Below are 26,634 nucleotides of genomic sequence, written 5' to 3'. Positions count from 1 at the left end.
AAGAGCTCATATGGCACTTGTGACGAGGTCGGAAGAGCCAAGAGCTCATTTGGTATGAGCTCTAGCAAAATTCTAAGAATCAATCGATTGCTTTAAAAGGAAAATCAGAGGTGTAATGCCAGTCGGCATTTAAAACAAGAGCTCTGAATCACGAGTCCTTCTAAATATCAAAATTCATTAAGATCCGATCACCCACTTGTAAGTTAAAAGTACCTCAATTTTTCTAATTTTTCCTCTCCCTTCAGCCCCCCAGATGGTTGAATCGGGGAAGACGACTTTATCAAGTCAATTTGTGCAGCTCCCTAACACGTCTACCAATTTTCATCGTCCTATCATGTCCAGAAGCACCAAACTCGCCGAAGCACTGAGCCCCACCACCCAACTCCACCAAAGAGAGCGGATCCAGTCCGGTTACGTCAATCATGTATCTACGACATTTATAAGCGTTTTCTAAGATTTCCGGTTTCCCCCTCCAAATCCCCCCAATGTCAAAAGATCTGGTTGGGATTTGAAATAAGAGCTCTGAGACATGAGTTCATTCTTAATGTCAGATTTCATTAAGATCCGGTAACCCGTTCTTAAGTTAAAAATACCTCAATATTTTGATTTTTCCATATTAACAACCCCCAGCTCCCTCAAAGAGAATGGACCCATACCATTTATGTCAATCTCGTATCTATAACTTGTGCTTTTTCTTCCCATCAAGTTTCATCAAGATCTCTCCACTCTAAGGGTTTTCCAAGATTTCCGGTTTCCAAGATTTCTGTTTCCCCCTCCAACCCTCTATGTCCCCCGATCCGATTTGAATTAGAAATGGAGCATCTGAGACATAATATTCTTCTATATATCAAGTTTCATTAAGATCCGATCACCCATTCGTTAGGTACCTCGATTTTCACGTTTTCCAAGAATTCTGGTTTCCCCCTCCAACTCCCTTCAATGCCACCGGATCTGGTCGAGATTTAAAATGAGATTTCTAAAGCACAAGATCCTTCTAGATATCAAATTTCAAAAATATCTGATCCACCGTTCATAAGTTAAAATACCTCATTTTTTCTAATTTTTCCGAATTACCCCCCTTCCCCCAACTCCACAAAAGAGAGCGGATCCGGTCCGGTTATGTCAGTCACCTATCTTGGAATTGTGCTTATTCTTTCCACCAAGTTTCAACCATATCTCTCCGCTTTAAGCGTTTTCCAAGATATCCACCCCCCCCCCTAATGACACTGGATCCGGTCGGGATTTAAAATAAGAGATCTGAGTTTCGAGGTCCTTCTAAATATGAAATTTCATTAAGATACGATCACTCTTTCGTAGGTCTGCTCGATCCGCTCTCTTTACCCAAAGAGAGCGGATCCATTCCTGTTATTTCAATCACGTATCTAGGACTTATGATTATTTTTACCACGAAGTTTCATACCGATCCCCCCACTCTAAGCGTTTTCCAAGATTTTAGGTCCCCCCTCCAACTCCCCCCAATGTCACCAGATCCTGTTGGGATTTAAAATAAGAGCTCTGAGACACGATATCCTTCCAAAAAATCAAATTTCATTAAGATCCGATCATTCCTTCGTAAGATAAAAATACCTCATTTTTTCTAATTTTTCAGAATCAAACCCCCCCCAACTCCCCCAAAAATAGCAGATCCATTCCGGTTATTTTAGTCACGTATATAGGACTTCTGCTTATTTTTCCCACCAATTTTCATCCCGATCCCTCCATCCTAAGCGTTTTCCAAGATATTAGGTCCCCCCAACTCCACCCAATGTCACCAAATCTGTTCGGGATTTAAAATAAGAACTCTGAGACACGATATCCTTCCAAACATCAAATTTCATTAAGATCTCATCACCCATTCGTAAGTTAAAAACACTTAATTTTTTCCAATTTCTCCGAATTAACCGACCCCCCCCCCATCCCCCCGATCGTCAAATCGCAAAAACGACTATTTATAATTTAATCTGGTCCGGTCCCTGATACGCTTGCCAAATTTCATCGTCCTAGCTTACCTGGAAGTGCCTAAAGTAGCAAAACCGGGACCGACAGACAGACAGACCGACAGAATTTGCGATCGCTATATGTCACTTGGTTAATACCAAGTGAAAAACTGAGGATTTTACTTTGGCACATTTTACCAACTACCAACAGCTGAAAAACAAGCGGTTCTCCCCATATCTAAAAAAAGGAAATTAGAAATAGTATTCAGTCTTGGTAAGATAAGACACAAATTTTGGTCTTGGAACAATCAGGGAATATTTCTTTATATCTCAATTGGTCGCCCTAACTATCTTCAGCATGTCTAATCTCTTTCCTATATTCATATAGTCTATTTCCTAATAGTTTCATGATATTTACTAAACAATCTAATGTTTAGCACTCCAGTTACTAGTTTCCTCAAAAGCGTCATCCTTTGAAAAAACAAGCTATAATGCAGTGCACTTTTTATCATCGGCAGCTCTATCCTAGGAGAAGAAGGAATGACCATTACCATTTACGAATTGTACGTGTCTGAAATTGCTCCTTTAATAAGATCATCTTTTTCCATTTTTTTCTTCTTAAATAAGTAAGGTTCAAGCTTAATTTCTTTACTGTTCTGACTTGTTATTCCAAGATCCAAACAGATAGTAGAAAGAGCTGTTAGTATTATCCCCTCCATGGTTTTGAAGACAAACATACCCACTACTCTTTTCTTCCTTTAATGACTTAAGTTAAACGGCATTCTCTCAAGTTTCAGGTATATGTTACGTCACAGGGAATGTATTTTCTATGGATTTTGTGCTTAAAAACATCCGGGATTGCTATTACTCCGGGATTACCGTGGTTTTTACATAATAGGACTTGTTAGAGGACCAGGGAAAAGTTGTTACGCAATAGTGTTTGTTTAATTTTGGTTGCTACGTAGTAGAACTTTTTAAGAGAGGTAGAAAAATGCTGTTACGTACTAGGGTTTGTTTACTTTTTGTTGTTACGTACTAGGTTTGTTTACTTTTGGTTTTTACGTAATAATATAGGTAATCTTAGTCCACTAGTCAAGCGGAGGGGGGCTTAAGACATTTTTCTTCAAGACGTTTCTACGGCATTTTTCTTCAAGACGTTTTTTCAATATGTTTCAAAACGTTTTTTAAGACTTATCTTCAATACTCTTTTAAGACCTTTTTTCTTCAAGGTGTTTCTTCTTCATGATTTTTTAGTTAATAGAGGAATGTCTAGTTATGTTAACGATGACGCAATCCCGTGTGACATGGTAGATTTCAGGGGCCCGTGGGGAAGTCCCGCTTGTAACTGAACATGGCGTACACGTGGGTGCTACGTAATGGCGGGGCGTAAATGGGTGTTGCGTAATTGTGGCGCACCCGTGAGATGTCTCCTAATGACAGCATCCACACGGGGTGTTATGTAATGACGATGCATACATGGGATGTGACTCAATCGTGGGTGTTATATAATGATGGGACCACATTTGGGTGTTACGTAATTAAAGTGCACGCCTGGGATGTTAAATAATTACAGCTCATACGTTATATGTTACGTAATGACGTAAACACATCGGTGGTTCATAATACTTCAAGAGATTATTTTCTTCAGGATTTCTTTTTCTTCCAAAGTGTTCTTTTCTCAGGGACCCTTTATATTCTAACGATTTTTCTTTCCGTTAGGATTCGAAAGGGCATTTACATCCAATGGAACGGTGCCCTGGAGTGATGGACTGTGAAAACCTTTTTAATATTATGTTTCAGGAAATATATTCTATGAAATAACTAATAGCACATGCGGAGAATTCGCTGTTCGCGCATACTAGAACGATTAAGCTATTGATCATGTGTTCCCATATGATTGCAATAATTGAGATGCAGAGGGGAAATTTCGATTACTAGAATTTGATTATATTTGAAGCACTCGTGGTTGCTAAGTAATGCTTCAGAAGCGTATTGTAAACCCAGACAAAACGATTCTTTACTTTTTAGCGATATGATCCTATTATTTTGGAGGACCCTTCTTAGAGCTATAAGAAATAGCTATTTCTGGGAACTTTAATGAAAATTACCGTTTCGTTGAACCAATGCTATATATACATTCACGCCACCCCACCGTGACAATATACGGCTAGCCCACTCTAGCACGCAATTCCAGGGGGGGGGTTTGTTATTAGACATAAATTTAATCCATGTTAAGAGCTATTTCTGAGAATCTTCAATGAGCATTCTACGTTTCATTGAGCCAAGGGTATGCATATCACGCCAACGTTACAATAGGTGGCTAGCCCACCCTAGCAAGCAATTTCAGAGGGAGAGGGTTACTATTATAGATACATTTAAGCAATATTAAGAGGCATTTCTGAGAGGTCCTAATGAAAATCCCTCATTTATTTCAACTGAGTGTTCGATTTCAGTCTCCCTACCACCGAAAAATTTATTTAGCACGCTCCGCCTTAACTTTAAGGTGTAGAACATGTTAGTCCAAGCAATTCACGCCACCTCGGCAGTAAGTGGCTGCCCCATGGTACCCCCGTGATACATATTATCATCAATAAGACATTTTTAACATAAATTTTCATGATAAAAAATATGATTTAATTCCAGTGATTCATGTTTTTTTCGCAAGCCATCCCTCCGTGAGTATGACTGCCCACTGGCACTCCTTCATAATTCCTAAGATATTTTCCAGATATTTTCTCGTTAAAAATCATGCAATAAATCCAATGGTTCATGTTATTACAAGCCAATCCTCCGTGATACACCATGATAATTCACACTAGCATAGCACACTACGATTGAAAATCTGGCACCCTCCGCCCCCCTCATCATTCCTAAGACATTTTCCAGATATGTTCAGTTAAAAACATGATTTAAATCCAATGGTCCATGTTTTCACAAGCAAATACTCCTTGATGCACCATTTCAATTCTCACCACCGTGCCACGCTATTACTGCTCCTTCTAGCGCTTGTTAACATTCCCTTCATCATTCCTAAGATATTTTCCAGATATTTACTTCTTAAATTCCATTGCTTAATATTTTCGCTAGCCAACCATCTGCGATACAGCATCTTAATCTACGCCACTGTGCCACAGTGTGACTAGCCTTTCTGGCACCTTCTAGAACCCCTCATCATTCCTAAGATATTTTTCAGATATTTTATTGTTTGAAAATCACGCATTAAATCGAATGGTTCATGTTTTCGCATTTCACCCCTAAACATGATGCCCCAATGACAATTTACGCCACTGTGGCAAACTAAAAATGGTATACGACATCATCTGCCGCGCATTATCACATGTATGACAGTTTTTTGAACATTTTCCTGCAGTAATATTATTTTACACAAGAATCAACCGTTTAAACTTAATGAAAGAATCCTAAATAGCGTTTCTTCTGTTGACTCCTAGCATTCGAGGCGCAATTTACCACTCCCGGTGACACCTGTCTGTCGAACATTATCACATCTAAGGTTTGTTTCAACATTTCCCCCTCATAAATAAATTTGTCAAGTAAAAAATGACCTTTGTTTTTATTTGAAAAACAGAAACTTTTCATTTCATTGCTACATCGCGATGTGTCATGACAATTCCCAGGCCAAGACACTCAATGGCTAACAAGCGACACATTTTAATAATTATCACACATTTGGCATTTTTTTTGGGCGTTATCCTTCAAAAATATTCATTTACACAAGCATCGATGGTTTAAACTTATTGAAAAGTCCCCATTAGCGTTCATTCTGATGACTCGTAGCATTTGAGGTCAGTGTGGCACAACGTACCACTCTACCATGACACCCTCCTGGCGCACATTATCACACCTAAGTTTTTTTTCAAGATTTTTCCCCTCAAAAAATAAATTTATAAACTAGAAAATGACCAATGTTTTTATTTGAACTTGTTGCGTGCTGATTTTTGTTCGTGAAACTTGTTGCATGTTGATTTTGTCTCTTTGTTAAACTGATTTTGTTCTTATAACTTATTGCGTGCAGATTTTGTTCATGGAGCTTGTTGTGCGCTGATTTTTACATGAAGAGCTGGTTACATGTTCGTGTTACATGTTGATTTTTGTTCGTGAAACTGTTGTAAGTTGATTTTTCTCTTCATGAAATTTATTTTGGTCATAGAACTTGTAGCGTCCTGATTTTTTGCACATGGAAATTGTTCTGTGTTTTTTTTGTTCATGAAACTTGTCCATGTTGTTTTTTCTCTTTGTGAAACTTTTACATTGATTTTTCGCATCACGAAACTGATTTTACTCATGGACCTTGTTGCTTGCTGATTTTTTGTTCGTGGAACTTATTGTGCGCTGATTTTTTTTTGTTCGTGAAACTTGTATCGGTTTTACTCTTCGCGAAACATGTGGATTGATTTTGTACCGAAGTTATGTTGTGCTGATTCTATTCATGGAACTTGCTGCGTGCTCATTTTGTTCATTAAATTTATTGCATCCATAACACTTTGTGTGCTGATCTTTTCTTGTACGTGGAACTTTTTGCGTCCTGATTTTTGTTCATGTAACTTGTTGCATGTTGATTTTTCTCTTCGTGCAACTTTACTTAGACTTACCTCGTGAAACTGGTTTTGTTCATGGAACTTGTTGCGTGTTCATTTTTTGTTCATGGAACTTGCTGCGTGCTGGTTCTTGTTCGTGAACCTTGTTACATGTTGATTTTTCTCATGGATGAAACTTGTAAATTGATTTTATCTCTTCGTGAAACTAATTCTGTTCATGGAACTTCTCGTGTGTTGATTTTTCGTTCCCGGAAATTATTGCGTGCTGATTTTCTTGTTCGTGAAACGTCTTGCGGGGTTCTATGTGAATTGTTCTCGTGAGACTCATACATCGATATTTCTCCTCGTGAAATTGTTTTTTTTCATGGTACTTGTTGCATGCTGATTTTTTGTTCGTGAAATTTGCTGCGTGCTGATTTAGTTATTGTTCGTGAAACTTGTTGCATATCAATTTTTCTTTTCTTGAAAGTTATACCTTTATTTTTTCACCTTCTAAACTTGATTTTGTTCATGAAACTTGTTACATGCTAATTTTGGTTCGTGTACCTTGCTACCTACTGAGTTTTTTTTTGTGAAACTTGTTGCATGTTAATTTTTCTCTTCGTGAAACCCGTACATTTATTTTTCTCCTTTTAAAACTGATATTTGTTTATGGAACTTTTTGCATGCTGGATTTTATTGGTGGAACTTGTTTTGTGCTGATTTTTTTCATGAGACTTGTTACACAAGGTTCAAGGTTTAATCGGGTTTAATTTAAAAAAGGAAATAACTAAACTTAAAATACACTTCTCTGTGACAAAACTCACGTTGAGACCCATAAACATGAAAGATTCTCACTAACACGCAGTATGGCTCCTACTTCACTCTTCGACACAACCACACGCCTCCTCATTATATAATTTTTTTAATCTTAACCATAGGGTTCCTGCCTCTCTTCCCAGACCTACAACCACCTCACCTAAATAAACTAAAAAATCTAAACTTCATCTAATTTAATTTATCTTTTTTTATTTTTCACTTGTTGACCTTTAACTAAATATTTATTTAAATTCTTTTTTAAAGACCCGAGGGAGCTCCTACATCTCAACTCATTTGGAAGCATGTTCCACACTTTTGCACACGCTACATCCGGGAAAAAATCTGAACGTTCTGTTGGAGTTCGTCTGACTTGAAGGTCAAAGGCAAAGCGCGTGTTTCGATTATGTTGTTCAGATATCAACCGAAAAAGATTGTAGAAGGGAGATGGAAGTAAACCGGATAAAAATATAAAAGCAAAAACTGAGCACGACAGACAGTAGAGGGAATCAAGGGACAGATAGTCGTCTACATTTCGAATAATGTTCAATGCGTGCTTGTGGATTGAGTCAAGTCTCTTCAGGTGTGATTTGAAGGTTGACTGCCAAATTATGGCATAATACTGCAGGTGAGGTTTCAGAAGTCCGTTGTAAAGTAGACGAAGGTTTTTTCGAGGAAATACGTGCTTCAGTTTCCTGATGATGCCAAGATTGCGAGAGTTTCAGCTGAACAGCCTGGATGTGGTTTAGAGATGAGAGGTTTTCGTCCAGGAGTACACCTAGATACCTTGCAAAACCCGGTTTTGGTCGCCTGATCGTTCCTCTAGAAGTCGTAATTCCATTTTTTTCTGGATGAATAGTTCCAATCCTTGAAAAGAATAGCACACACGATTTGTCGACATTTTTTACAAATCGATCTGCATCCATCCAGACGCAAGTTTCTTCTAAGATAATCTCTAGTTTTGTCTGGAGTGACGTCATGCCAGAGTCACAGGAGGCCATTGTAGTATCGTCGGCGAATGCCAGCAGATCACTACAGTCGTTGTCATTATTTGAAGTGTCTTCACCGCAACAGAGTTTGCAGCACCGTGAGGTCCTGAAATTTGAGTTCATAACGCGACTTAGGTCATTCACATGAATGAGAAATAACAGTGGACCTAGGATCGATCCCTGTGGCACACCGAAATTTACCACGATATCTTTCAACGGATCTTCTCCTATGTACATGTGCCGATTGCTAAGGTAGGACTGGAACCATTTCAGTGCCTCTCCTCTAACGCCGATTTGTTCTAGTTTACCCAGTAGAATTCCATGATCCATACTGTCGAATGCTTTTTTGATAATCACGTAAAATAGCAGCTGGCAAAAGTCCCAGGTCAAGAGCTTCGTTGATAAATAAGCTCAGTGACGTCGGCGCATCTTCAGTTGAATGTCCTGGTCTGAATCCAAATTGTCGTTGGTTGAGGAATCCCTTCGCTTCGAGAAAAGAGTAAAGTTGATTCTTCACAGGTTTTTCGAAGACTTTGGGAAATACCGAGAGAATTGAGATAGGTTGAAAGTTAGATGGGTCATTTTGAGGGCCACCTTTATGGAGAGGTACTATTCTTGCTTTCTCGAGGAGTGATGGAAATACCCCCTTTCGCAATGAGAGGTTTATCAAATGTGTTAACAATTTTAATACAGACGGCAACACTTCTTTCAACACTTTCTTGTGAACGCGGTCGAATCTGGACGCAGATGTACCTCTCAAGTTTTTGACAATATTGAGACGTCGAGGGAAGTTACGGGAATGACTGCCATTGACTTAACACACGCTGGACATAGAAAATTCAGGATTTTGCTTGGAGTGTTACTGTGTTCGCCGTTTTCTCTCAAATGCTGGCGAAGAAAGTGCAAAGTACTTTCTCAACTTCGGTTAGCTCAGTAAAGGTTTTCCCATCAACAGTAATTTTGGGGGGTAGTTCAGGTTGGTCGTTGGGTCGTAACAGTGAATTAATTGTCTTCCAAACTTTCCTTCCATCCTTACCACTTTCAGCTAGTTTTGCATTAAAATATTCTCATTTGGCCTCTCTGAGAATTGATTGGGGGCATTTCTTATAAGATTCATAGATTTCTAGGCTAGCTATGCTTGGTCGGTTACGGTAATCAGCCCAAAGCTTGTTCTTCTTATTAATAAATCTGAGTAAACTCTCAGTAACCCACGGATAAATTGGTGTATTTTTTCTCCCATGTTTAGCTGTTTTTTCTTTAAAACAAAGTGCTTTGTATAAAGTTGTAAACGTATTATGGAATACTTCGAAACCTTCGTTCAAATCTTCTTTTTCCAGAACACTATCCCATGTAATTTTCTCCAGTACATCTTTTAATGACCTTAAATTTTCTTCACGTAGGTCAATAATCGGTACGTCTTCTCTTATTCTCGAAAATGATCTTGCTACTTTTGAAAACACATTGATGTTTCTCTGCGTGAAACTTTTCATTGCTTTTTATCCACGTGAAACTAATTTTGTTCATGGAATTTGTACTAGGTTAGGTTAGAGGCAATATACGAAGCGAGACAGAGCCTACACCTTACCTGCTCATTGTACTGCTCATCTTAAGTAATTAAGTTGGTAACGGGTATGATAAAAATACAGGTTCAGCTAAATAGAAACTCGGAGAAAAAGTAATTTAGCTCCGAAGTAGAAATGCGATCATACAGGTAGGGAAAAGAAGGGTAACTAGTATTGTAAAATCCCTATTAGTTAAATGAAGATGTGCGTTTTCAGCATCACGTATAACGTCATTTGAACCAAAATTTGCTTCAGGTCGTATTCATATTGTTATTTTCAGGTCTAACCTATCCTTTCTTGGCTTTTCTACAATTAGTCATGACTCGATGCCCACAACTATTCTATTTTCATTCAAAAATCATATAATTCAGCTGGTCACTGATCAGCACAATAATGTTGACATAGTAATCAGTGTGTACTGTTTAGTTTGGCTGTAGGTTAGGTGTAGGTTCCGTCACGCTTGTTAGTCCCCCAAATTTAACGTTACCTAGTACAAATTCTATGAATAAAATCAGTTTTACGAGGAAAAACAATCAATGTACAAGTTTCAGGCTGAGAAAAATCAATATGAAACAAGTTTCACGAACAAAATCAGCTTCGCAAAGAGAACAATCAACATGTAACATTTTTCGCGAACAAAGATCAACACGCAACATGTTCAACGAACAAGAATCAGCACGTAACAAGTTCCACGAACGAAATTCAGCATGCAATAAGTTCCATGAACTAAAATCAGTTTTACGAAGAGAAAAATCAATGTACAAGTTTCACGAAGAGAAAAATCGGTACGCAGCAGGGTCCTCGCACAAGCTTCATCATTGTAACAAGCAATCTGCAAATCGTAACAACAATTCAGAACGTAACAAGTTTCATGAACAAAATCAGTTTCACGAGGTGAAAAAATCAGTGAATTCTCGAAAAGAAAAAATCGGTTTTTCAACTTGTTTCACTAACAAAAGAAAACAAGCGTGCAGCAAGGTCACTGAACAAATAATCAGCACGTAACAATTCCAATGAACAAAATCGGTTTCAGGAGGGCAATAATCAGTATACAAGTTTCACGAGGAAAAAATCAATATACGAGCTTCACGAGGAATAAAATAATCATGCTACAAGTTTCACAAACAAAAATCAGCATGCCACAAGTTCCATGCCCAAAATCACTACACAAAAACTTCTATGAATAAAATCAGTTTTACGAGGAATAATATCAATATATAAGCTTTACTAACAAAAGTAAGCACAGAACAAATTTCGTGAACAAGAATCACATGCAATAATTTCCCTGAACAGAATCAGTTTCATGAGGAGAAAAATCAATGTTTCATCAACAAAAATCAGCACAAAACGAGTTTCATAAAAACTATCGGTATGCAACAAGTTCAATGATTAAAAACAGATTTACGAGGAGAAAAAAATCAATGTACATGCTTCACTAAGAGAAAAATCAACATGCAAGAAGGTTCACAAACAAAAACCAGCTCACGACAAGTTGCATGAACAAAAATCATCACGCTACAACTTTAATGAACAAAATCAGTTTCATGTGGAGAAAAATCAATGCATAAGTTTCAGACAAAAATGAATATGCTAGCAGTTTCATGAACAACAAAAAATGAGCACGCAATAAGTTCCGGGAATGAAAAAGCAACACGCAAGAAGTTCCATGCACAGAATCAGTTTCATAAGGAGGGAAAATCAATTTACCAAGTTTCGCGAAGAGAAAAATCAACATGCAATAACTTTCAGGTACAAAATCATCACGCAGCAAGTTCCATAAACAAAAAATTAATACTAATAGTGTAGTAAATGGGATTTCTGCCCAACCTAATTCGTCGATTAAATTTACTTAATTTTCAGTCCATTTTACATCATTCTAACATCAAATATGGTACATTTTGAGCATTTTCTATCCCTATATTCCAATTAAACACTGGTCCTTGGAAATCAAATCTGTTCTCATTTTTATACTTCTTCACAATGTTAACACGGGTTCTAGACCCTACCTAGATCACCCCATGAATTTACCTACCCCCTTATTAATTGAATTCACACTATTTTAAATGAACATTTCCGAGGTTTTTACAATTTCGCATACCGAGGTTCAAGTTCGAAAGAGGTTTCGTGAAATCGGACTTTTAGATGTAACTAAGAAAATAGTTCAACTATATTCCACTCTTCCTATATTAGTGATAAAATATAATAATTTAATATGTTTGAATATTTAGTGGATTGTTCGATATCAATATCTAAATAATTTATGCTATCTTTATTTTTTCTTTCAGTAACCTAAAATCCTACTTTTGTCTATTTTTAATTTTATGGCACTTGGTATTAACCAAGTGACAAAGAGCAATCGCAAATTCTGTTGGTCTATCTGTCTGTCGGTCTGTCTGTCTGTCGGTCCTGGTTTTGCTACTTTAGGCACTTCCAGGTAAGCTAGGACGATGAACTTTGGCAGGCGTATCAGGGACCGAACCACATTAAATTAGAAATAGTCGTTTTCTCAATCTGACCATCTGGGGGAGGGGTGGTTAATTTGGGAAAATAGAAAAAATGAACTATTTTTAACTTACAAACGGTTAATCAGATCTTAATGAAATTTGATGTTTGGAAGGATATCGTGTCTCAGAGCTCTGATTTTAAATCCCGACCTGATCTGGTGACATGGGGGGGAGTTGGGAGGAGAAAATCTTGGAAAACACTTAAAGTGGAGGGATCGGGATGACACTTGGTGGGAAAAATAAGCACAAGTCTTAGATACATGATTGACATAACCGGAACGGGTCCACTCTCTTTGGTGTAGTTGAGGGGGAGGGTTAATTCTGAAAAATTAGAAAAAATGAGGTATTTTTAACTTACGAACGGGTGATAGGATCTGAATGAAATATTATATTTAGAAGGATATCGTGTCTCAAACCTCTTATTTTAAATCCCGAACGGATCTGGTAACATTGGGGGAGTTTGGGGGACCTAAAATCATGGAAAAGGCTTAGAGCGGAGGGGTTCGAATGAAACTTGGTGGGGAAAATAAACAGAAGTCTTAGATACGTGGCCGACATCATTCGAACGGATCCGCTCTATTTGGGGGAACTGGGCAGGGGAGGGTTAATTCTTTAAAATTAGAAAAAATGACGTATTTTTAACTTACGAAAGGGTGATCAGATCTTCATGAAACTTCATATTTAGAAAGACCTTATAACTCAGATCTCTTATTTTAAATTTCAACCGGATCCAGCGTCATGGGAGGGGGGATCGGAAATCTTAGAATATATTTAAAACGGAGAGATAAGGATGAAACTTGATGGGAAGAATAAAAACAGGTTTAAGATACGTGACTGACATAACCGGACCGGATCCGCTCTCTTTGGTGGAGTTAGGGGGGGGGGTAATTGGGAAAAATGAGTTATTTGTAAATTATGAACGGGTGACCATATCTTAATGAAATTTGACGTTTAGACGGATCTTGTGCTTTAAAGCTTTTATTTTAAATTCCAACCTGATCCTGTGACATTGGGGGGAGTTGGAGGGGGAAACCGGAATTCTTGGAAAACGTAAAAATTGGGGTATTTTTATCTTACGAATTGGTGATCGGATCTTAATGAAACTTGATATATAGAAGGATCTTATGTCTCAGATGCTCCATTTTCGACTCGAATTGGATCCTGGGATATGGGGGGTAAGAGGAGGGAGACATAAATCTTGGAAAATGCTTATAGTGGAGAGATCGGGATGAAACTTGATGGGAAGAATAAGCACAGGTTCTAGATACTTGATTGACATAAATGGGGAGAATTTGTTCTCTTTGGAGGAGCTGGGGGGTGTTAATTTGAAAAAATTAGAAAAACTGAGGTATTTTTTAACTTAAGAATGGGTGACTAGATATTAATGAAATTTGATATTTAGAAGGAATTCATGTCTCAGAGCTCCTACTTAAAATCCCGACGAGATATGTTGAAATTGGGGGGAGTTGGAGGGGAAATCAAAAATCTTGGAAAACGTGTAGAGTGGAGGAATCGGGATGAAGCTTAGTGGGTAGAATAAGCAAATGTCGTGGATACGTGATTGACGTAACCGTACTGGTTTTGCTCTCTTTGGGGTAGTTTGGGGGAGGGGTTCAGTGCTTTGGCGAGTTTGGTGCTTTTGGACGTGCTAGGACGATGAAGATTGGTAGGCGTGTCAGGCATCTGCAAAAATTGACTTGATAGTCGTTTTTCCAGATTTGACTATCTGGGGGGCTAAAGGGAGAGGAAAAATGAGGTATTTACAACTTACGAGTGGGTGATCGGATCTTAATGAATTTTGATATTTAGAAGGACATCGTGACTCAGCTCTTATTTTAAATCCCGACCGGCATTAAGCTTCTGATTTTCCTTTTAAATCAATCTATTGATTCTTAGAATTTTGTTAAAAGCTCATTCCATATGAGCTCTTGGCTCTTAGCTCTCCTGGCCTCGTCACAAGTGCCATTTGAGCTCTTAGCTCTTGTTTTTAAAAGTAAGCTTCTTTAGAATAAAAAAGCTTAGGTGCAAATATATCAACTATTTTATTTTTAAAATCAATGATGATAAGTTGATTTCCATATTTAGTTGTAACATATTTTATTCCTGTAATCGTGTATTCCATTCCAATGTCAAAATATTCATTCTTTATAGTTCAGTTATATTTATTTTCTTTTTCATTTTGCTTAAAAGTTTCTCCATTTATTAGTTTCTAAGTTTATTAAACAAATTTTCTGAATCCGAAATATTTTTTCTTTTAATTACCTCTGGTTTTTTCCCAAGAATCCTTCATTCGTTGAAAGTATTCTGAGAAAAAATCTAAACACGCGTCAGAAGCCAGTCAAATGAAACACAAAAAGATTGTTCTCCTTACAGGTCAGCTTGGCTGAACTTATAAACCTTGCGGTTGCGATCCAACAATATGACTATCACTGTTACCTCGTTTACCAGTTGATGTCAATATGATTTACAACATTTCCATAATATTTAAAAGCTCTACGATAAACAAATCATCTCTTTTCTAGTTCATCTCCCAATTATATTTGAAAATAAAATTTAAATAAAATTATTTGGATCCATTCCCTTAAATCTTCTTCTTATATAATCAACACACAAATGACGACAATTCACATCGTTAAAACTTTGAAGTTAAGTAGAATGAATGGCAGTTTGCATATTTGAAGTCTTTAAATAGTTGAAGATTTCATTTCTTGGCTGGATTCCAAAAGAATCATAAAATTCAACAAATGAGTACTTTGGATCATTGAAAGAACAAGGCCAATGCGTCCCAGGTAATCTCTTGCAGGCAAAATTGATTAAACCACATTCTATTATGTTTATTTTACTCAGTAAGTTATCTTGTGATTAAACGCCTCGAAAATAAGGAATATGTTTTGTCAACAGTATCGTGTGATTTTTTATTCTTCTTGACATTCCTCGTTTTTTAGAACGAGCATTTTTTGGATTGTGAATTCTCAGCTTCAGCAACGCTTTTAGATCTTCCACGCTGTTTAAGTACTTTAACCGCTTCTTCTTGTATTTTCTTGGGTCTAACACGCTTTTTGAGAGCTTCAACAACCAATTCCGATCCAGAACCAAAAATTTTGTGTATGACTGGTAATTTTAAACCTCGACCTTTCGGTATAGTCCCCTGTAATGTTAAAATTTCATCTTTAGCATTTAAGAATCAGCAATTTTAATTCAAAATTTTCTTTCCAGCATATGTTGCTCATAAAGCTTCACCACTTGTACTGAAGCTTTAACTATTGTAGCTGCTAATGATATTAAAAATGGAAGTAAGCCATCATTTTGAATTAGTTGATGATACGATATAATTGTAGACCTCTTTATTCTTTATTTTTCCTTTTTCAATTTGTTCAATTTCTTTTCTTTTAAGCAATGATTTAATAGGTATTATTTTATTTTTTCTTAAAACATCTGTTTATTTTTAGTTTTCGAAGAGGAGATAAATTAATTGTTTATCCAATAAAGTCAGCTTTTTTATTGCCCTCAAATTCATTAAGAAGAGATTAAGAAAGAAAAATAAAAAAAAATTAGATAAAATAAAGAAATAAAAAAGTTAGATAAAGGTATGATTTTGAAGGTTATTGAAAGACGAAATAGAGATAATTTAGATATTTGTATTGAACTATCCACTAAATATTAAATTATTTCATTTTATCAGTAGTATAAGAAAAATGGAATATAATTTAATTCTTATGTCACAGGCCCTGTTTTGATCTTAAAGCCCATTATATCATGATGGGAAATGCGTGAATATACATAGCCTTGGCTCAATGAAACGTGGAATTTTCATTAAAAGCTTTCAGAAATAGCTCTTAGTATGAAATAAGTTTTTCTCTAATAACAAGCCCCCCTCCCTCTTGAATTGGTTGCTAGGATCCCCACCTTTCTTTAATTCATGGGTTTTATGGCATTTGCCTGTCGGCCAAGTGCAATTTCTGTCGATTGGTCTGTCAGTCCTGGTTAGGCTAGTTCGGGCACTTCCAGATAAGCTAGGACGATGGAAGTTGGCAGGCATATCAGGGACCGGACAAGATTAAATTAGAAATGGTTTCTTCCACAATTTGTTCATCTTGGGGGGAGTGAAGGGACGGTTAATTTGGAAAAAATAGAAAAATTAGGTATTTTTAACTTACGATAAAGTGATTGGATCTTAATGAAATTTGATGTTTAGGAGGATCTGGTGTCTCAGAGCTTTAATTTTAAACCCTGACTGGATTCGGTGACATTGGGGGGAGTAGGTGGGGGAAACCGGAAATCTTGGAAAACGCTTAGAGTGGAGAGCCTGGGATGAAACTTGGTGGGAAGAACAATCATAATTCCTAGATACGTGATTGACATAACCAGACCAAATCTGCTCTATTTTACGGATCTGCTCTCTTTTATCTGTTCTAGATACGGACCCGCACACATTGACTTGATAACAGCCGTTTCCCCTATTCGACTATCTGGCAGGGGGCTGGAGGGAGGGGAAAAGTGTGAAAATTAAAGTTATGTTTATCTTACGAATGTTTAATCGGATCTTGATGAAACTTGTATACAAAGCAATATAATGTCTCAGATGCTCGATTTTCAATTCGGCTTGGATCCGGGGACATTGAGCGGTGAAGAGGAGAAACGGAAATCTTGGAAAACGCTTAGAGTGGAGAGATTTGGGTGAAACTTGATGGACGAATACGCACAAGTTCTAGCTACGTGATTGCCATAACCAGACCGGATCTATCTTTTTGAGGGACTTGGGGGGATTCTTAGTGTTTTGGTGAGTTCCAGAATAAGCCCAAGTTTTAGATACGTGATTGATATAACCGGAACGGATCCGATCTCTTCGGGGAGTGGGAGGGATTTTTAGTGCTTTGGTAAGGTCGGTGTTTCCTGACGTTCTAGGAAGAAAAATAGCTATTTTACAGAAAAAATCTATTATCTTTACAAACACTATTTTCAAAAAAGCGATTGTTTTAAGAAAAACGACTACTTTTAAGGAACAACTTACTGTTTCATTAAAAATCCTGGCGCTTTTCCCCGGGGTAAGCGTCCTCCCTGCTCCTCCATCCTAACAGTCACGCCTCTAGCTAGTGGTATCAGATTCCACGGTAACTGCGAAAACGACTTTAGACCGTGGTATCCATTATCATGATCTCTACGAAAACGCAACTATTATATTGCAAAATGCTGTATATGTGCCGTTTCTTTTAATTTTGCACATGATTAAACTGCCTAGGTGCCTCGCGACATTTCTTCATCATTCTGAGATCGTCTTGGAGGTTAGCAGGTGCAACGTTGTCTTGCCTTTGGCCCCGTTATATTATTGAAAGTCCGATTTACAAATTTAACATTGTACAATCTTTTGTCTTGGGTCTTTCTTTACTAAAAAGTGAATTGAGCAATTTTGATCTTGAAGGTTGTTACAAGTAAAAAGTGAATTGTTTTATTTGTATGTATGACAGAGACAGTGAGGACTCTTGACACATCTTAGGACTGTTAAGCATTTTGTTAAGATAGGTTTATTTTCAGAAAAGGTAAGATTAGTGTTTTTAATATCTTTGTCTCCAGGTGCAGTGAAGCTGAAACCAAGTCTGATTTTAGGTTCTGACCTCTTCACAAGTACCATATGAGCTATTGGCTATTGTTTTTGATTATATTTTATTCTCTGTCAGGTTTTTTTCCAAGTTTTGTTTTTTCCACTGTTGAATTTTAACTGCTTTTCCTGTGTTTTTAATAATGCTTTGCAAAAAGACTTCATTAATAAAATTTGTATATTCAGAAAAATGTTCTTTTTGCTTATACTTTGTCCTATGTCTGGTTTGTTTTAGGTTTAATTTTTTTTGTTGAGTTTTAACTGCCTTTTCTGTGTTTTAATAATGCTTTGTATAAAGGCCTACTCATGGAATTGGCTGCCAGGGCCTGGTAGAATTGGATGTTAGGGGTTGGGTCAGACATTGAGTGTCGCAGGCTAGAAATTTAGAGAAAATAATACCAAGAAAAAACGATTAAAATATAGAATTAAGTCACAAGTCTTGTGCCCCTCATTTTCCTATATTTTGAGCAAACTTAGATCATTCTCTAAGAAAACACCTCTAAACATTCTCTAAGAAGGAGTATTTTCCTATGTCTTGAACAAGTTTATATCAATCTCAAAGAAAACATCTCTAGGAATTCTCTAAGAAGGATCCTAAAAAATGTTAGGTTCATATCGCCTTGTCTCGGTTTATTATAGTCTCCTAAAACATTACATAACAAGCAGGTGTACTTCGATTATAACCAAACTCTAGTATTCGAATTTCTCCTCTGCATCATAATTATTACAATGATTTTGGAACACGTAATCAATAGGTTAATCATTCGAGAATGCGCGAACAGGGGATTTTCCGCGTGTTGAATTGGTTATTTCATAGAATCAATATACCGAAACAATATTAGAAAAATGTTCATAGTCTTGCTGTCCAAAGCACCATTCCATAGGGTCGAAATTCCCTTTCGAATCCTAACAGGGAGAAAAATCAATAGAATATAAAGGCTCCCGGAAAAAAACGCCGCGAAAGAAAAAGAAATCCCGAAGAAAAAATCTCTTATACTATTATGTAATACCGATGTGTGTACCGTCATTACCTAGCATCCCACGTGTGCGCTGTCATTACGTAACACCCACTTGTGCTCCTTGTCATCACGTAACACCCCTGATGAATATTGCGTCACTCCACACGTGTGCTCCACCATTACCTAACACTAAAGTTTGCACCGCAATTACGGAACACCTACGTTTGCGCTGCCATTACGTAACACCAACGTGTTTGTCATGTTCAGTTACACACGGGATTTACCCACGGGTCCTTTAAGTCCAGCATGTCACGCGAGATTGCATTATCCTTAACATGAGTAGACATACCTCTATTACATAAGATAGAAAAAACGCCTTGAAGAAAAAAATGTCTTGAAATATGTTGAACCGTCTTGAAAAACGGCTGGAAGAAATTTTTCTTTAAAAAATGTCTTGAAATGTCTTTACACGTGTTAAAACTTCTTGAAGAAAAATTTGGTAAAAAACGTCTTGAAATGTCTTTAAATACGTTGAAAAATATCTTAATGCCTCCCCCCATGCTTGGCTAGTGGAGTCTAACATTCCCTATTACATAAGAAACAAAAATAAACAATCCCTATTATGCAACAACGAAAAGCAAACAAACCCTATTGCGCAACAGCTTTTTTCTGCCCCTCTAACAAGTCATATTACGTAACAACCACGATAATCCTGCAGTAATGAAGCCCTGGCCATGTTAGGTCTTAAGTATAACATCCACAGAAAATACATTCCCTATGACTTAACATGCACCTGAACCTTGTGGAAATCGCCGTTCAACGTGTCATGAAAAGAAAAAAAGAGTAGTGGATATGTGGGTCGTCAAAACCATAGAGGGGATACTACTGCTGTCGATTTCAAGAACCTCCTTAGTGTGGTGTGAAAATCAGAATTCGGATCTACGTTAGATACAGATCTTTGTACTTCTATGTACAGAGCGCAGCCTTAGCCTAGTTGTCTTCTTGCGACTGCTTTCACAACTTGCTTAGTTAGCTAGTAATTTGGAATGAGGCATCCTTTTAATCTGTACATGTTGCCCTTACAAAATTTGCATTGCTTTTGAGGCAACTAATGTGTTGATTCCTGACCAGTTTCCTTTCCAACACAAGACCAAGGTTGCAAAACTTTTCAGCTTTGATCTTAGGATTTCATATGTTGAGACACCAGGAAGAGTAACAAATTCATAATAAAAAAAAAGAAAAACGAACAACTGCGTGCTACGCACCATTCCCTGCAGGAGTCTTATATTATGTTCTATCCAGACATTAGACTCAACATTACCTCCTTTTTTAACATGTATTTCCCTATTAATAGGGCAATCATTAATGCAGTAAGTTATTTTATTTTAAAACATAAACCTAACCTAATTTGTTTAGCATAAACAAAACTTTTGGGATATCCAATGTTCAAGGAAATACTCTGTCCGGTTGGAAGAACAAACTGCTACTAATAACTTACCGCAGGACTAAACTGCGGGAGGCCAACACAGCTACGCACGCTCCTCCTCCATCCCAATCTATCCAAAGCCTCATTCTTCACGTTCTCCCAGGAAGTTCCCATTTCCTTAAATATTTTTTGACGTCATCATCCCACGCCAACCGTGGACGACATGCTTTCCGATTAGCTCTTGATGGTTGCCCGAAATGGACAATCTGTGGCGATATGTCATTCTTATTTGCAGAATGTGTCCTAGCCATGTCAATCTTTCTCTCATTATAGCCCTTAAAAGCGGGATTGAACCACACTTTCCGAAAAGTTTACTGTTTAAAAAACGGTCAGTCAGTCGGGTACCCAGTCGGGAAATGGACAATTTGTGGCTATCTGTCATTCTTATGTGCAGAATGTGTCCTAGCCATATCAATTTTTCTCTCATTATAGCCCTAAAAAGCGGGATTGAACCACACTTCCCGAAAAGTTTACTGTTTAAAAACGGTCAGTCAGTTGGGTACCCAAAACAGTCAGTAGGCAAGTTCTCTGGAAAACATCTAGCAAATTGTTCTCTGTTTTTTGGAGCGTCCATGCTTCAGAACCATATTTGACTACTGTCATCACTGTAGCTGCCAATATTTCAAATTCAAAAAATTTTCTTCGTATCTTTCCAAACTTTTTAAAACGTGAAAAAACACCCTGAGTCTTGGCTATTCTACTTTTAACATCTTCGCTCCTCCCATCGCCTTTACTAATAATACTATCAAGGTAAGTGAACCTTTCCACTTGGTCGATCTTTTCGTTATCCAGGGTCACCTTTTTATCTTTACTTACTCCTATCCTTAGTGACTTAGTATCCTTAGCATTGACTTTCAAACCTATTCTAGCACCCTGAACTCGCTAAACCTCCAAAAGTTCTTTCATTTCGCTCAAACTTTCATCCGGGATGTTTAAATCGTCAGCAAAGTCTAAGTCCAGAAAAGTTTTTCTTCCCTATTTGATTCCGTGTTCTCTCATCGCCTTTCCTGTGGTCCTTAAGACAAAGTCCATCACAGTGATCCATATAAATAGAGATAGAACACAACCCTGCTTAACTCCTGATTTAATACGCAACCAGCGATTAACCGGATTTCCTACCTTAACCGCAGCAGTATTTTTCTCATACATACGACTAATCACTTTAATGTATTTGTCTGATATACCTTACAAGGATAAGACCTACCGATAAAGCTCCTCTATCAGCTTAGTCGAACGCTAGCTCATAATCTATAAATCTGGGGACTGAAGGATTTTGACGATTCGGGCACTAATCTATCTGAGTTTTATCCATACTTATTATAGTTTATATTGTACTCTGTCATTTTTAGGCAAGAAGAAATTTCCACTCATCAGATATCTTCAGCTATGAAAAATGTAATACAAGACACCAGCGAAGTAAACAGTATACATGACAAACAATCCTTTACTATCAACTGGAGTGAATATTTTGACCCCGGGCACTGTGTTTACTTTGAGAGGTGCGGTGGTTTTCATGTTGGCTCTAAACGTGACGACATATGTAGTTGTAATTCTGAGTCTGTATTTCAACCTAAAAGGAACAATAAAAGAAGAGTTGAGGAAAATCAAAATGAAATTTTATACGTTGAACAAACGCGGGGAAAAGTAATAAAAGAAGACCGGGCCAGTGTGCCATTTCTACCTAAAAAGGAAGAAAAAATACAAATAAACTTAAAAGAGGAGTTGGTTCCTGCTGATAGCACTAATAAAATTGAAAGTGAAGATGTATCCCTCAATCGTTGTAAGTATTATGATGAGGGTAATTGCAACTTTGGTGATAGCTGCAAGAATTATCATGCCCCAGATCGTCCACCTGTTTGTCCAGAACACAAGAAAAAGCAAGGATGCCTGCTAGTAGAAGATGGAAAATGTGATTTATTACATCCAGCCAAATGTAAGCGTTATCAAGAAGGGAAATGCAAGCAGAAGAAACGGTGCATATATTACCATCCCAACTTTGAGAAAAACGAATTTACTTTTCTCTGAGGAAAGAAAACATTAGACGAAATTTAAAAATTTGACGACTTCTTAGAGCCATTTTTTGAAGCGATAGTTGATGTACTTTTTCATTTTTTATAATTTTATAATTGTTATCTATTGCAAAACTGTTTATTTATTTTTTACAAGACTTGAAGACAAATGTGTTATTTGATTATACCAACGTATGGCTTTTAATAAACTTTGAGCTGAATGTTTAACTTAATTAAGGCGTGTCTGCATATTTTTGTCTAGAACTGTATGTTCAGTTGAAGACCTATGTGCAAGAAGTAGGTAAGTCTACTACATAGTAATTAACGAGTTTGCAAAGTGATTAGTTCAAGAGACGTTAGCCTGGAAAAATTGGAGGTGCCACTCTTTATTATTATTTTATAAAAATAAAATTGATACGTCTTCGGGAAAAATTTATAGAGAACGCCATGAGACTAGTTTTTTCGGGGAAAAATTTCTTGCAAACAATCTTGGTAGCTTACTAAATAATCTAATTTGGAGTTCTAATAGAAATCTCAGAAATTTTTCCATTGTGTTAATCAACTGTCATTTGAAACCCATTCAACTCACCTGGGCTATGTTACCCATGAATAGAGAATTATTTACTCTTTCACTAATCAAGGATTACCTCATGGATGTCTGAAGGGGCAGAGGAGAAGTCGCTAGAAACTCTCATCCCCCTTTTTCAACACCAAAAGTACAAGGAGTTATGCGTATAATTTGGAAAAATGAGATTCTTTTAAGTCAAAATTTGTTAACCCCCTCTCCCCCTCCAAATAGCCAGGAAACACTTTTCATGTTGAACAGTTGAATATTTGCTTCAATCTAGTTATTCTTTCTTCCATTTAAAGGTTCAAAAGAACTTATGATACTATCTCAACGCTCGATATGCCCTGCAAGTGGATGAATACCTTGCCCCAACCTGAGTGATATTTTTCAACAACACGAAATTTGCCAATGTAAAACCTCTTGTTTTGTATATATGTATATATATATATATATATATATATATATATATATATATATATATATATATATATATATATATATACTGGTGGGGGCGCTTCGCGCCCCCTCCCAAGCCCCCCGGGCGCGTAAGTCGTTACGTGCCATTGTAGTTGTGTCCTTGTGTCCCACCTATGAATATAGATATATATATATCTATATATATAAAAATAAGTTGTCTGTCTGTCAGGTGACGTCATGTTTCTGTGTCGGCTGACGTCATGAAGTTAGTTATCGTCATTTTTGCTATTACGGTGACCTCATTAAAGATATTTAAGACATATATGTTCACGTAGAAATCTATTAATGTTTAAGTTTAAAATGACTGATGAACTTACAATGGCAAAAGCCGATGAAGATGCTCAAAGAGTCTATGCCAAAAAACTTGCTGCTGATAGAGAAAGCCAGAAAAGAAAGCGTGCCGAGGAATCAAAAGAACAGCAAGAAAACAGGCTTGAGGCTAAAGAACGCAAAACCGCGCATTTAGATGAAGATCCACCTGGACAGCGAGAGTCAAAACATATCAAAACTGAAAATGATAGCGATGATGACTGGGTTTGGGATTTTGACTTGGATAAGGTCATCAATGCCTACCAGATTTTAGTTAAAAAAACAAAGGTTCGGCGATATGTATTTCATAGTGAAGCTGAAAAATGAAGAAGAAAAAGAAAACTGAAAAAAGAAAAAATGTAAAAAACTAAAAAATACTAAAAAGAAAAAACACTCAAAGAGAAATTACAGACCGGGACACAAATGACGACCGGGACAGAGGGAATATAAATAACGACCGGGACACTCAAAGAGAAATTACAGACTGGGATACCGGGACACAAATGACGACCTGGACACAGGGAATATAAATGACGACCAGGACACAGGTATTTAAGAATATCGTTCAAAGACAAATTTTTAATTGTAAGAAGACCGTTGAAAGAGAAATTTCTAATTGTAAAATGACTGAAGAACCTACAATGGCAACGGTACCACCATCGAAGTAGATAACCAGTGGGTTGTTCCATATTCCCCATTATTATCAAAAACATTTAATGCACACATAAACGTTGAATACTGTAACTCCGTAAAGGCAATCAAATACATATTTAAATACGTCAACAAAGGCAGTGACATGGCAGTTTTTGGCTTGCAGCCCGAAATCAAAGATTTCGACGAAATCGTACAATATCAGGCTGGAAGATACATGAGCAGTAATGAAGCTGTTTGGCGAATTCTTTCATTTCCGATACATGAACGTAGTCCAGCTGTTGTTCACTTAGCGGTACATTTACAGAATGGCCAACGTGTTTATTTCTCGGAAACCAACGTGCAACAAAGAGCCCTGAATCCACCGGATACAAAATTAACAGCTTTTTTTTCGCTTTGCAAAAATGATTCTTTTGCAAAAAAACTGCTGTATACTGAAGTGCCTTCGTATTACACGTGGAATACTAAAAATAAAGTATTTGAACGTCGAAAACAGGGTAAGTCAGTCGACGGCCAACCTACCATCTTCAAAGATACCACGATAGGAAGACTCGTACACCGTTCACCCCAATCAACATGAATGCTTCTTTCTACGCCTGCTTTTGGTGAATGTACCCGGTCCGACATCCTTTGAGCATTTGAGAACTGTAAACGGTACTATACATGACACTTACCGTAGTGCATGCCAAGCTCTGAATTTATTGGAGAATGACCAACACTGGGATAACTGCATCAATGACGCGTGCGAAACGTCAACCCCAAGTCAAATTCGTGCAGTGTTTGGCATCATTTTAACAACTTGCTCTCCATAAGCTCCTACAGACTTATGGGAAAAATATAAGTAAAAAATGTCCGAAGATATACTCCATCGAAAACAGTTAGAGACGTCAGATATGACTTTTGATTTTACATCAGAAATTTATAACTACACTTTAGTTATTATAGAAGATTTGTGCGTACGTATGGCAAACAAACCTCTTCAGGATTTGGGAATGCCTTCACCTAACCGTATCGCTGCTGTTTCGACATGTGTAGAATTGGATCGTGAACAAAGTTACAGTACGAGTGATCTATTGTCGTATGTACAAAATAAGATTTCCAAGTTAAAGTCGGAACAAAAAGACATTTATGATACGATAGACTCAATTTCAGGACGTATACAACTACTTGCTGATTTCTGTAATTTAGTGACGTCCAAAAATGAATTGATTGAAAAAGTATTTCCGAATATCCTAAAAAATTATAAAAATAATAAATGGCTAAGTGAAAGAGCGATTCTCGCACCCAAAAATATAGACGTCCACGAAATCAACAATATTGTTTTGACCAAGGTTCGAGACCAGGCAGTCCTTTAAAAGTCAGTCGACACAGTTTTGGAACCAAATGAAGCGATTAATTATCCATCTGAATTTTTAAATTCCATAGATCTTTCAGGGTTTCCACCACACGTGCTACAACTAAAAATAGGCGTACCAATAATACTTTTAGGAAATATCAACCCACCAAAGCTTTGCAATAGCACGCGACTTGCCGTAAAAAAAACAATGGAAAACCTAATAGAGGCCACAATCTTGACAGGGGCTTTTGAGGGTGAGGCTCTTCTTATTCCTCGCATTCCCATGATTCCAACGGATCTGCCTTTTCAATTTAAAAGATTGCAATTCCCAATTCGATTAGCATTTGCAATCACCATTAACAAAGCTCAAGGTCAATCATTAGAAAAATGTGGTATAGATCTTAATACTGATTGTTTTTCCTATGGACAATTGTACGTTGCATGTTCGAGGGTCGGTAAACCTGACAATCTATTTATATGCAGCGACAATTGGACAGCGAAGAATGTTGTATATTCGCAAGTTATACGCAGTTAATTTGTATTGTATCTATCTATCTATCTATCTATGTAAAAACGAGTTGTGTGTATGCATGTTTGTTTGTTTGTAAAAAGAGCGTTTGCATATGACTTCGTTATTAGTGCATACGGCTTTGTATATGCACAGACAATGGGAAAGCCAAGAATGTTGTATATTCGCAATTTTTACGTAGTTTAACTCCTGCAGACGAAATGAATGCTTGCCTGAAAAATTCTAATTTATGGGCACACGTAAAAATATTAAAATTAACTACAAATATGCGTGTCCGATTGCAAAACGATGACTCTGGTCAAACATTTTAAGATCAATTGCTGGCAATTGGAAACGGAAAGCTCCCAGTAGTGGGAAAGCCAAAAATGTTG

General features: G+C 37.2%; 1 protein-coding gene across 1 annotated transcript in view; it reads left to right on the top strand.

Moving 5' to 3' along the window:
• Window positions 1-22,614, top strand: part of LOC136031271 (uncharacterized) — a 41,565-nt gene extending 18,951 nt beyond the window's left edge. Inside the window, exon 2 of the mRNA XM_065710710.1 lies at window positions 21,734-22,614. Coding sequence (XP_065566782.1) covers window positions 21,734-22,409 — 676 coding nt within the window. The 3' untranslated portion in view covers window positions 22,410-22,614. The remainder of the gene's footprint in view (window positions 1-21,733) is intronic.
• Window positions 22,615-26,634: the final 4,020 nt, after the last annotated feature.

This window comes from Artemia franciscana, chromosome 1 (genome assembly GCF_032884065.1).
Source record: "Artemia franciscana chromosome 1, ASM3288406v1, whole genome shotgun sequence".
NCBI classification, from domain to species: domain Eukaryota; kingdom Metazoa; phylum Arthropoda; class Branchiopoda; order Anostraca; family Artemiidae; genus Artemia; species Artemia franciscana.
The sequence above is the reverse complement of the archived record's forward strand: the minus strand, read 5'-3'. Positions and strand labels throughout refer to the sequence as shown.